Source organism: Rhinolophus sinicus, linkage group LG04 (assembly GCF_036562045.2).
Source record: "Rhinolophus sinicus isolate RSC01 linkage group LG04, ASM3656204v1, whole genome shotgun sequence".
Lineage (NCBI taxonomy): Eukaryota > Metazoa > Chordata > Mammalia > Chiroptera > Rhinolophidae > Rhinolophus > Rhinolophus sinicus.
In genome coordinates this window covers 106,279,021-106,291,194 of record NC_133754.1, presented here as the reverse complement: position 1 = coordinate 106,291,194, position 12,174 = coordinate 106,279,021, and the positions used below count along the sequence as shown (strand labels likewise).

The 12,174-nt window shown below is 37.7% G+C and overlaps 1 protein-coding gene across 6 annotated transcripts in view; it reads left to right on the top strand.

Annotated features, from left to right (window-relative positions):
• IARS1 (isoleucyl-tRNA synthetase 1) overlaps positions 1–12,174 on the top strand; it is an 89,571-nt gene that overhangs the window by 15,192 nt on the left and 62,205 nt on the right. For all 6 annotated transcript variants that reach the window (XR_012495644.1, XR_012495645.1, XM_019713835.2 and 3 more), the window contains one exon: positions 656–773. Coding sequence is in view for 4 of the 6 variants with exons in the window: in XM_019713835.2 (XP_019569394.1) it covers positions 656–773 (118 nt within the window). In the remaining 2 variants the exon portion in view is untranslated. The remainder of the gene's footprint in view (positions 1–655; positions 774–12,174) is intronic.

The window sequence follows — 12,174 nt, the reverse complement described above, 5'->3', positions numbered from 1 at the left end:
AATGGCACCAATGCATTCTGGCATCCAGTTACCTAGAAGTGAGTAGTCACCACGGGAGAAGTTGGGATGACAGTTACTGACATTTGCAGGGCCTTGGTACATTGAGCTTAAAGCAACATGTGTAAGTATTCAATAAAAGTTTTTGATTAGCTGTAGGAGAGATGCCTGGTCCTAATTTCAGTGGTCTATACTGTACTTTTTAAATTGCTTTGTAAAACTACCCATTATAGTGAAATTTAAGCAATAACACCAGACATCTATTAAAAAAACAAAAACTGAAATTCCAGCCGTAGTTAAGATATTAGTGAAAATCTGTTTTTTAGCATTCCTAAAAAAATGCAACTATTTATACTGATAATGTACAGTTTTACATAATTGTACAATACTTCACATTATAATATGGTGTCAGTTAACTTTTTCCAGTCAACATTAAGTCATGAACATCTTTCCATGTCAACAGATATTAGCACTTTTATGTCTATATAATGTCTAATTATACTGATCTATTGTAATTTACTAGCTAGTCTTCAGTTGAGAGACATTGTGTTTTCACCTCTTTGGTTGACAGAAACCAGCATAAATATTTGCATTTGGGGAAACAGACCAGACGTTTGATTTATAATCATTATAAAACTTTGTCTCTTTACTTTGCTAGGTGGGTTTTCAAACAACTCTATGATAAAGGCCTTATTTATAGAGGTGTAAAAGTCATGCCCTTCTCTACTGCGTGCAACACTCCACTTTCCAATTTCGAATCTCACCAGAATTACAAGGTATGTATGGCATCATTGGGCATTGAGTTACGTACATGGAAGTTAGGTGACTGTGGTGACCAGTCACTCCTCCAGAGGTGGGACGTCAGCCTGGGGCGTCTTGTAAATTTGATCATTCCTTACTGAGTGCTGCTAACGTCGCCAGTCGCTGAACCAACCAAGGCTCTGTTAAGATTAAAAACGAGGGGTTTTCCCCATGAGATTTATGAATGATGTGTCTTAATGTGAGGGGTTATGCTTGTTTTGATCATATTTTTGTGCCTCTCTTTGGTTAACAAGTGCAGCTCTGCCTTGTTTGCCTTTAGTCACTGTGTCAGAGGCGTTGTTGGTTTGGGTGATTGTTATGCCTCATCTGGGACCTCATAGTTCCTTTATTCGTTAAAAATATTTGGAAAAAATTTGATTAGGGATCAGTACACAGTATTATGATCTTTTCTCTGATGAAGGGAATGTTCTGCTGTTGGTGGTATGGTAGAAGAGTTTAGACATGCCTGATGTTTACAAAGTATTCTGCTTTACCTTATCTAGACAGATAGTGAAGGCAGTCAATAAGTCTCCTGAAACTCTCTGTGAGCTGGCTGTTCTCGTGTGTGTATATGCAGGAGGTGTTATCATTTCTGAGAGTTTCTCTCTGTTTTTGAAGGAGATTGATTTTTTTGGAATTCTATATCATGGCTCAGATTTGGAAATTAAATTATTAAAACTTGCATTCTGAAAGTACTTTTCACCTTGCAGAATGCTTTCATATATCCCATTTGATCTTTGCGAATCCTTGTGAGGTGAGCATGATTCCCGTTGTCTCTTAAATGCCCTTCTATGCCAGCGCTCATGTTCTGTTATATTTGTTTAAGAAAATATTTTAAGCACATGTAAATGTAGAGAATCTTATACTAAGCACTGTCTTTTTTTAACATCACTGTAATACCATTATCACACCTAAAAAAATAATCATCAATTATCCTTAGTATTAAATACTTTATCATTCTTTAATTTCTAGATATTATCAATGTTCACATTTGTGTTTATCTGATAAATATCATATCCTTTGCCCCTTGGTTATTGTTAGTTTTTTGGGTTAGATTGTTTGTATTGGAATCTAAGGAAAGTTCATACATGGTAATAACTGTCTTTTTGGTCTCTCTTTTTTTTTCCCCCCTTAAAAATTACTGTTTAGGAGACCGGTGTTTTTGTCTTGTAGAGTTTTCCACAATATAAATTTTCCTGATTACTTCTCCATGGTCTAATTTAACGTTTTCTCTGTCCTCTGTATTTTATAGAAATTACAACTTTATTTTTATGTTTGTTTTTTTCCTTCTTTATATATGTCATTAATAGAAGTCAGTGTTTTGTTTATGGTTTTAGGGGAGGGGTGGTCAAAGGAAGGTGATTAAAATTTATAAACAATTAAATGCACAAATGTTAAGTGTACCATTTGATGGGTTCCAACAAAGGTGTCTTTTTTCAAAAATGCATCAAATAGTACAGATAACAGTTGATTAGTTTGACTTGTTTTTGTACTTTATAGAAATATAGGAAAGATGCACTATGTATTCTTTTGTATCTGGCTATTCGCACTCAACATTATGTTTCTGACAGTGATCTATGTCATGTGTCGTTACAGAGCTTTTGTTCTAATTTCTGTGTAGGTGAATGTACCACAATTTATTTATTTACAGTACTTTTGTCTTTTCCATTTCCTTCCATACATTCTGATAGGTAACCACTATGCTGATTTCAGTGTTTCTTTCCCATGTATATTTTGTACTTTTACTATCTACATAAGTATTGGCATTGTTCTGCGTGTTTTTAAATCTTACCCACTGTACTAATTCCGTACCTTGTCTTTTATGCTACACATTATGTTTTAAGTATTCTTCATCTTGATACTTGTAGCTTTAAGTTTATATTTAACTGCTGTATAGTGTTTCACATAACTAATAGATTACAATTTATTTTTTCATTCTTTTGATAAACATTTGAGTTGTTTTGAAGGGACATAACTTTTTTTAATGGTAACAAACAGTTTTGCCCTAAACATTTTTATATAAATCCTTGTGTACTTGTGCTAGCGTTTCCTTTGGCAATTAAATTTTTACATATTGACTTCCGGAAAAATGGCGGCGTGAGGTGAGCCTCTGTAAAGCTCCCCTGGAATTTACAAAGAATTGAACAATAAAAACTCCACAAAGGACTCCCTGCACAGCAGACAGGCAAGACGAAGAGGCTGATTACCGAAGTCACCGACAGGTGGGAGAATCGCGTGAGTGGAGGGAGGAGGGAAGGGAGAAGTGCGAGGAGACAGAGCCGCGCGGGCGGAGGACGCAGACCTCGCTCAGTGCGCCGAGCTTGCTGCTTCCCGGAACTACCGCAGCTGCGAGTGAGGGAAGAACTCCGACTGCTAGGGCTCCGCCAGGGCTCCACAGGGCTGAGGGGACAGCATATAACACAGCTGAACACAACGCTCACGGCAGAGACCTCGGAGAAAAGACTGAGGGAAGAAGGCTGAAAACGGTGGTTTAAGCCCTCACTGCCGAGCAGAGAACGGAGCCTTAGGCACTGAGACTACCCGCCCCCTTCCTCCCCTCCCAGAGCTCGCCCCGCCCCCACCTGCCCGGTGCTAGAAGTGAAACAGTAGCAGTGTCAGATCAAAACAACAGAAAATTTGCTGTTTTGAGAACTGTGTGCCGCAAACACAAATTCACAGCCCAACTAGTTCCAGCAAAGGGGAGAGAGCTGTGGAAGCAGGACCGGCTGTGGTGGTGGTCACCGCCATTGCTCTGGGCCACCTCTCACAACTCACCCCGCCTCTGACCCCACCTATCTGGGCGGATCCCTGCAGGAGTAACAGAACTGCTGAAATATACGGGCTCTGAATCAGGAGCTGGAAGAGCTTTGGAACATCAAAAGCTCTCCGCATACCCACCGGGGCACTGCGCCCTGTGACCTAGACGAACTATTAACAGAGGAGAAGCCCGTCTCCCAGGGAATCCCCCCATTGTGTGAGAAGTTGGAATAGTGCAGAGAAAACATAGCACTACCGTGTGGGAGAAGAAAAATAAGTTGCAGTTGGAGAAATAATAAAACATTCTACCAACAAGTACTGGCAAACAAAAGACAGACCGCTTTCTATCAACCTGTTGCAGAAGTCACTCCTGTAGATGTCTAGGAAGAGAAATAGTAAACCAGTAATCGCCATGAATAACCAAGGCAACAAGATAGCTCAAAAAAAAAGTGAAAAATCTCCAGAGAAGGCACTTAAAGATACGGAAATATGTGACTTAAATGACAGAGAATTCAAGATTGCAGTTCTGAAAAAACTCAACGAGATACAAGAAAACACAGATAGGCAGTTAAAGGAACTCAGAAACTCAATCAAAGAACAGCATGAGCATTTTACGAGAGATTGAAATCTTATAAAAGAACCAAATAGAATTTCTGGAGATTAAGAACTCAATAGAAGAAATTAAGAATGAAATAACCAGCTTAGGTAGTAGAGTTGACCAGATGGAGCAAAGAATCAGTGACATCGAAGATAGAAACCTGGAAATGACACAAATAGAAGAAGAAAGAGACTTGAGACTTAAAAGAAATGAAAGAACTCTACAAGAACTTTCTGACTCCATCAGAAAGAGCAATATAAGAATAATGGGCATACCAGAAGGAGAAGAAAGAGAGAAGGGAACAGAGAATATATTCAAACAAATTGTCGATGAGAACTTCCCAAATTTGTGGACAGAACTGGACCCTCGAATCCAAGAAGCAAATAGAACACCTAGTTACCTCAATCCCAACAGGCCTTCTCCAAGGCACATTGTATTGAAGCTGTCTAAAATCAACGACAAAGAAAGAATCCTCAAGGCAGCCAGGGAAAAGAAGACGGTAACTTACAAAGGAAAGCCCATTAGATTATCATCAGATTTTTCAGCAGAAACTCTACAAGCCAGGAGGGAGTGAAACCAAATATTCAAACTATTGAAAGAGAGAAATCATGAGCCAAGAATAATATATCCAGCAAAGATATCCTTTAGATATGAAGGAGGAATAAAGACCTTTCCAGACATACAGAAGCTGAGGGAATTTTCTAATACACGACCTGCACTACAAGACATACTAAAGGAGGCTATTCGACCACCATCAACAGGGACAATTTGTGGCAACCAGAACTCAAAAAGGAGGAGAGTAAAGGCCTGAACCGGAATATGGGAATGGAGAAAGTAAGCGTGCTGAAGAAAATGGAATACTCTAAATATCAAACGTTCTTTTACATAAACTTAAGGGTAACCACTCAAAAACAATCCAGAACTGAAATATATACTGAAATAAAAGAAGAAACAGAGGGAAACATCATAGAATACCACCACACAGAAATAACAGACAACAACAAAAAGGCAAAGAAACAATGGAGACACAGCCTTACCAGAAAACTAAAGATAGAATGACAGGAAATCCTCACATATCAATAATCACCCTAAATGTAAATGGACTGAACTCACCAATAAAAAGGCACAGAGTAGCAGATTGGATCAAAAAACTAAACCCAACCATATGCTGTCTCCAAGAGACACATCTCAGCTACAAGGACAAGCATAGACTCAAAGTGAAAGGGTGGAAATTGACACTCCAAGCAAATGGTACCCAGAGAAAATCAGGTGTAGCCATAATGATATCAGATGAAACAGACTTCAAGGTGAAAAAGATAACAAGAGACAAAGATGGACATTTCATAATGGTGAAGGGACTGTACAACAAGAAGACATAACAGTCATCAATATTTATGCCCCCAATCAGGGAGCACCGAAATACACCAAGCAACTACTAACAGAACTAAAGGGAGAAATTGACCAAAACACAATTATACTAGGGGACTTAAATACATCATTGACAGCTATGGATAGATCATCCAAACAGAAAATAAATAACGAAATAGTAGCCCTAAATGACACATTAGATGAAATGGACATAATTGACATTTATAGAGCACTTCATCCTAAAACATCAGACTATACATTCTTTTCTAGTGTACATGGAACATTCTCAAGGATAGACCATATATTGGGACATAAAATCAGTCTCAACAAATTTAAGAAGATTGAAATCATACCATGCATATTCTCTGATCACAAGGCTTTGAAATTGGATATCAACTGTAAAAAGAAAGCGGGAAAAAAACACAAATACATGGAGATTAAATAACATACTTTTAAAGAAGGACTGGGTCAAAGAAGAAATTAGAGGAGAGATCAAAAGATACATAGAAACAAATGACAATGAAAATACATCCTACCAAAATTTTTGGGATGCAGCGAAAGCAGTTTTAAGAGGGAAACAAGAAAACTCCCAAATAAATAACCTCATATTACACCTTAAAGAACTAGAAAAAGAAGAACAAGTAAAACCCAAGGTCAGCAGAAGAAAGCAAATAACAAAAATTAGAGCAGAACTAAATGAAATAGAGAACAAGAAGACAACAGAAAAAATTAATGTGACAAAGAGCTTGTTCTTTGAAAAGATTAACAAAATTGACAAAACCTTGGCTAGACTTACTAAGATAAAAAGAGAGAAGACACTGATTAACAAAATCAGAAACGTAAAAGGGGAAGTTATCACGGACACCACAGAAATACAAAGGATCATCCAAGAATACTATGAAGGACTATATGCCACCAAATTCAACAACCTAGAAGAAATGGACAAGTTCTTAGAAACATATAGCCTTCCAAGGCTGAACCATGAAGAACTGGAAAATCTAAACAGACCGATCACCAGTAACGAAATTGAATCAGTCATCCAAAACCTTCCCAAAAGCAAAAGTCCGGGACCAGATGGCTTCACTAGTGAATTCTACCAAACCTTCAAAGAGGATCTAATACCAATTCTGCACAAACTCTTCCAAAAATTGAAGAAGAGACAGTACTCCCTAACTCATTTTATGAGGCCAACATTACCCTGATACCAAAACCTGGTAAGGACAGCACAAAAAAAGAAAACTACAGACCAATATCTCTGATGAATACCGATGCAAAAATCCTAAATAAAATTCTAGCAAATCGAATACAACAATGCATTGAAAAGATTATTCATCACGACCAAGTGGGGTTCATCCCGGGGCACAAGGATGGTTCAACATACGAATCCATCAATGTGATACATCACATAAACAAAATAAAGGACAAAAATCATATGATTATATCAATTGATGCAGAAAAAGCATTTGACAAGATACAACATCCATTTATGATTAAAACACTTAATAAAATGGGTATAGAAGGAAAATACCTTAACATAATAAAGGCCATATATGACAAGCCCTCTGCTAATCTCATAATTAATGGAGAAAAACTGAAGCCCTTTGCTCTACGTTCAGGAACACGACAGGGATGTCCCCTATCACCTCTGCTTTTCAACATAGTGTTGGAAGTCCTTGCCAGAGCAATCAGGCAAGAGAAAGAAATAAAAGGCATCCAAATTGGGAATGAAGAAGTTAAATTATCACTCTTTGCAGATGACATGATGCTATATATAGAAAACCCTAAAGACTCCACCAAAAAGCTATTAGAAACAATCAACTAATACAGTAAAGTTGCCGGCTACAAAATCAACGCACAAAAGTCCATTGCCTTCCTATATACTAACAATGAAATCTCAGAAAAAGAAATAAAAAAACAATTCCTTTTGCAATTGCATCAAAAAGAATAAAATACCTAGGAATAAACTTAACCAAGGATGTGAAAGACCTATATGCTGAAAACTATAAGACATTTTTGAAAGAAATTGAAGAAGACACAAAGAAATGGAAAGACATTCCGTGCTCATGGATTGGAAGAATCAACATAGTTAAAATGGCCATATTACCCAAAGCAATATACAGATTCAATGCAATCCCCATCAAAATCCCAATGGCATATTTTAAAGAAATAGAACAAAACATCATCAGATTTGTTTGGAACCACAAAAGACCCCGAATAGCCAAAGCAATCTTAAAGAAAAAGAACAATAATGGAGGTATCACACTTCCTGACTTTGGCTTGTACTACAGGGCTACAATAATCAAAACAGCATGGTATTGGCAGAAAAACAGACACATAGACCAATGGAATAGAATTGAGAACCCAGAAATAAAACCACATAAATATGGACAGATAATTTTTGACAAAGAAGCTAAAACCATACAGTGGAGCAAAGACAGCCTCTTCAATAAATGGTGCTGGGAGAATTGGATAGCCACGTGCAAAAGAATGAAACTGGACTGCTATTTGTCACCATGTACCAAAGTTAATTCAAAATGGATCAAAGACTTAAGCATAAGACCTGACACAATAAACTGCATAGAAGAAAACATAGGTACTAAACTTATGGACCTTGGGTTCAAAGAGCATTTTATGAACTTGACTCCAAAGGCAATGGAAGTAAAAGCTAAAATAAACGAATGGGACTATATGAAACTTAAAAGCTTCTGCACAGCAAAAGAAACCATTGACAAAATAAAGAGGCCACCAACTGAATGGGAGAAGATTTTTGCAAACAGTGCCTCCGATAAGGGGCTAGTATCCAGAATATACAAGGAACTCATGCAACTCAACAACAAAAAAACAAACAACCCAATTGAAAAATGGGCAGAGGACTTGAAGAGACATTTCTCCAAAGAGGACATACAAATGGCAAATAGACATATGAAAAATAGCTCAACATCACTAATCATCAGAGAAATGCAAATCAAAACCACAATGAGATATCACCTCACCCCAGTCAGAATGGCTATCATCAACAAGACAAATAATAACAAATGTTGGAGAGGCTGTGGAGAAAAAGGAACCCTCATACACTGTTGGTGGGAATGCAGACTGGTGCAGCCGTTATGGAAGGCAGTGTGGAGGTTCCTCAAAGAATTACGAATAGAATTGCCATATGACCCAGCAATCCCTCTCCTGGGTATCTACCCAAAAAATCTGAAAACATTTAGAGATAAAGACACGTGTGCTCCAATGTTCATTGCAGCTTTGTTTACGGTGGCCAAGACATGGAAACAACCAAAATGTCCTTCGATAGATGAATGGATAAAGAAGTTGTGGTATATATACACAATGGAATACTATTCGGCAGTAAGAAAAGATGATATAGGAACATTTGTGACAACATGGATGGAGAGAGTAATGCTGAGTGAAACAAGTCAGACAGAAAAAGCGGAGAACCATGTGATTTCACTGATATGTAGTATATAAACCAAAAACAACAAAAGAACAAGACAAACAAATGAGAAACAGAAACTCATAGACACAGACAATAGTTTAGTGGTTGCCAGAGGGTAAGGGGGGCGGGGGGTGGGGGGTGGGAGATGAGGGTAAGGGGGATCGAATATATGGTGATGGAAGGAGAACTGACTCTGGGTGATGAACACACAATGGGATTTATAGATGATGTAATACAGAATTGTACACCTAAAATCTGTGTAATTTTACTAACAATTGTCACCCCAATAAATTTAATAAAATAAAATAAAAAAATTAAAAAAAATAAAATAAAATTTCAAAACGAAAAAAAACAAAAAGAATTTTTACTATTAGACCCCTGTAATGTCTTATGAGCCCCTAGAATTTTCAAAGATTACATTCTCTTATTGGGAGTGAGCAAGCAGTGCAGCAGTAAATTGAGTTATAGGAGAAAGTCCTTCCAACTGTAAACCAGCTTGTAGTATATAAAAATATTTATTTATTTGTTGTCTAAATTTTTAGTTTTTAGAAGTCTGGTTGGTTTGATTATTTATGAAATTCATGCTCATTGTGAAAAATTTGGAAACCATACAAAGATATAAAGAAGGAGAAAAAAATTATAATCCTAGTATCCGTAGGCAATTATTATTAATGTTTTATTTAGGTTTCCCTTGAGAGGGTTTTTATTTTAATTTTTTTATATTCATTAGTATACATCCTAACATTAATGCTTTACATCTTAGTACCCATTGCCTGGTTTATTGATAAGGCAACATTTTTCTCTTTTCATTTACTTGCTCTACTCTATTTACTTGCACAAAGTGACGACATCTGCGATGCCAACATCCAGATAAAATACAGGAAGAACCTTATTGACCTGTCAATAGCTCTCCCCTTTCGTGGTCTCTTCAGGTTAGCCACACACCCCTTATCCCCGCTTCCAACATCATTGATTGATTTGTTGATGCTAAACTATAAATGAAATCATACAGTGTGCTCTTTTTGTGTCTGGCTTCTCGCTCAAGATTCTGTTTCTGAAAATCATCCATGTTGTGTGTTTTGTAGATCACCATTTTAATTACTGTCTAGTATTTTATCCTACTGTTGATGGGCATTTGGGTAAGTCTCAGTTTGTGGTTCTTATCAATAGTGCTACTGTGAACATTCTAGAACTTGTCTTTTGGGGAGCATATAATACACACATTTCTGTTTTATTCATACCCAGGAATGAAATTGTTGAATCATAGGGTACACTTACATTTAGCTCCAGTATAGGAGTTGGCAAACTCTGTAAAGGCCCAGACAGTAAATATTATATTTTTAGGCTTTGTGAGCCAGATGGTCTCTGTCTCAAGTATTCAATGCTGTCAAAACTATTCTTACTTCTTGGGCTGTATGAAAACAGATGACAGCCAGATTTGGCTTGTGGGCTGTGATTTGCTTCTCCCCATTCTAACAGAGTGCTCCAAAGTGGTTATACTGATTTGTACTCCCACTAGACAGTTCTGCTTACCTGCATCCTGCCAAGACTTGGCATTTTCCTTTTTCACTGTAGGAATTCACTGATTGTATATTTGTTGCCACTAAGGTTTGTTTTGGTTGTTTTTCTTTAATGAACTGAATTAATTTTGTAACCGAGTCCAAGCTCGTACTGCTTGCCACATAACAACCAATGAGTCAAGTGAAAAGGGGTTATGGCAAAGAAAGCTACTTACTCGGAAAGCCAGCAAGCCAAGAAGATGGCAGACTAGCGTCCTAAAGGACCCTCTTAAGAAAATACAGAATTCAGCCTTCTTTTAAGTCAAGGGAATGGGCAACAGGTGGGGCAAGAGGTGACTGACACCCACAGACACCTGGGTGCCAGCAGGAGTCCTAGTTAGATGTGAAACTTCTTTGTTCTTAGTCTGTTGATTCTAGTTGATGTGAAGCAGGTCAAATCTTTGATAGACAAATCATTATTTTTGCACATACTTCCCTTATCTCCACAGAAGAGGTAGTTTCCCATAAGGGCCTGGTTTTTTTGTGTGTTTTTTTTTAATAAATTTTATTGGGAAATATTGGGGGACAGCACGCTTCTCCAAGGCCCATCAGCTCAAACTAGTTGTCCTTCAATCTAGTTGTGGAGGGCGCAGCTCAGCCCGAAGTCCAGTCTCCATTTTCAATCTTTAGTTGCAGGGGGCGCAGCCCACCATCCCATGCGGGAATTGAACTAGCAACCTTGTTGTTAAGAGCTCGCGCTTTAACCAACTGAGCCAGCCGCCCCATAAGGGACTATTTTTATATAACTCAAGCCACAAGCAGAATTCCTCTAATGATTAGCATGTCTATATGCAAGACCAAACAGAAGCTATTAACCTGAAGGCCATGGGAACAAAGCAGGCATAAGCAAGATGGAGTCAGAGAGGCCAACCATTTCACCCTGTTACAGTTTTGGCATATTGCAATTTCAAGTATATGATGTTTCAAAGTGACTTTTGGAATAAAGAATAACTATTTTCCAAAACAATTGTCTTGTTGACCTACCTCTTTCTGGACTTATAAAATAGATCATTGAAATAGCAAAACCTCAATTATATATCCCTCTTGATACACTTAAAATGTTTTGTTTGTGACTACAGTCATGCTTTGCTTAAGGATCTTTTAGGAGAATTTATTTTTGTGCAATTTCACAAACCTAGGTGGTATAGCCTACTACACACTTAGGGTGTATGGTATAGCCTATTCCACTGCAGAGGAGGAAAAATAATTTTCCTGTACTCCTCTGGGTTCTTGGCTGAGACATCCTTGTAATAAAAGATTAACAGGAGGAAAACAAAAAAGGTTTAATAACATGTATATGTCTTATATACATGGGAGAGACCCAGGAAAGCCAAGTAACCTGCCAAAACAGCTGAAGTCACCACCTTAACTACCCTCTTCAGCTAAAGACAAAATATGCTGGGGGTGGGGGCAGTCAGTTATGGGAGGTGACAAGGAAAAGCAAAGTAAACAAAGGTAAAGTTGTTCTGCAGATTTACATAGTTGTCTTATGCATTGATAAGAGTTTCTAAATATACTTCCTCTGCCTGGAGAGGTGACACCCTTACAAATGGTGATTTCTCTTACAAGTATAAATGTCTTTTACAAAGGGTAACTGCTACTTGGTTTTCAGAGCTTCTCCCATGTCTCAAAATTAATCAGCCTAAAATAATCCT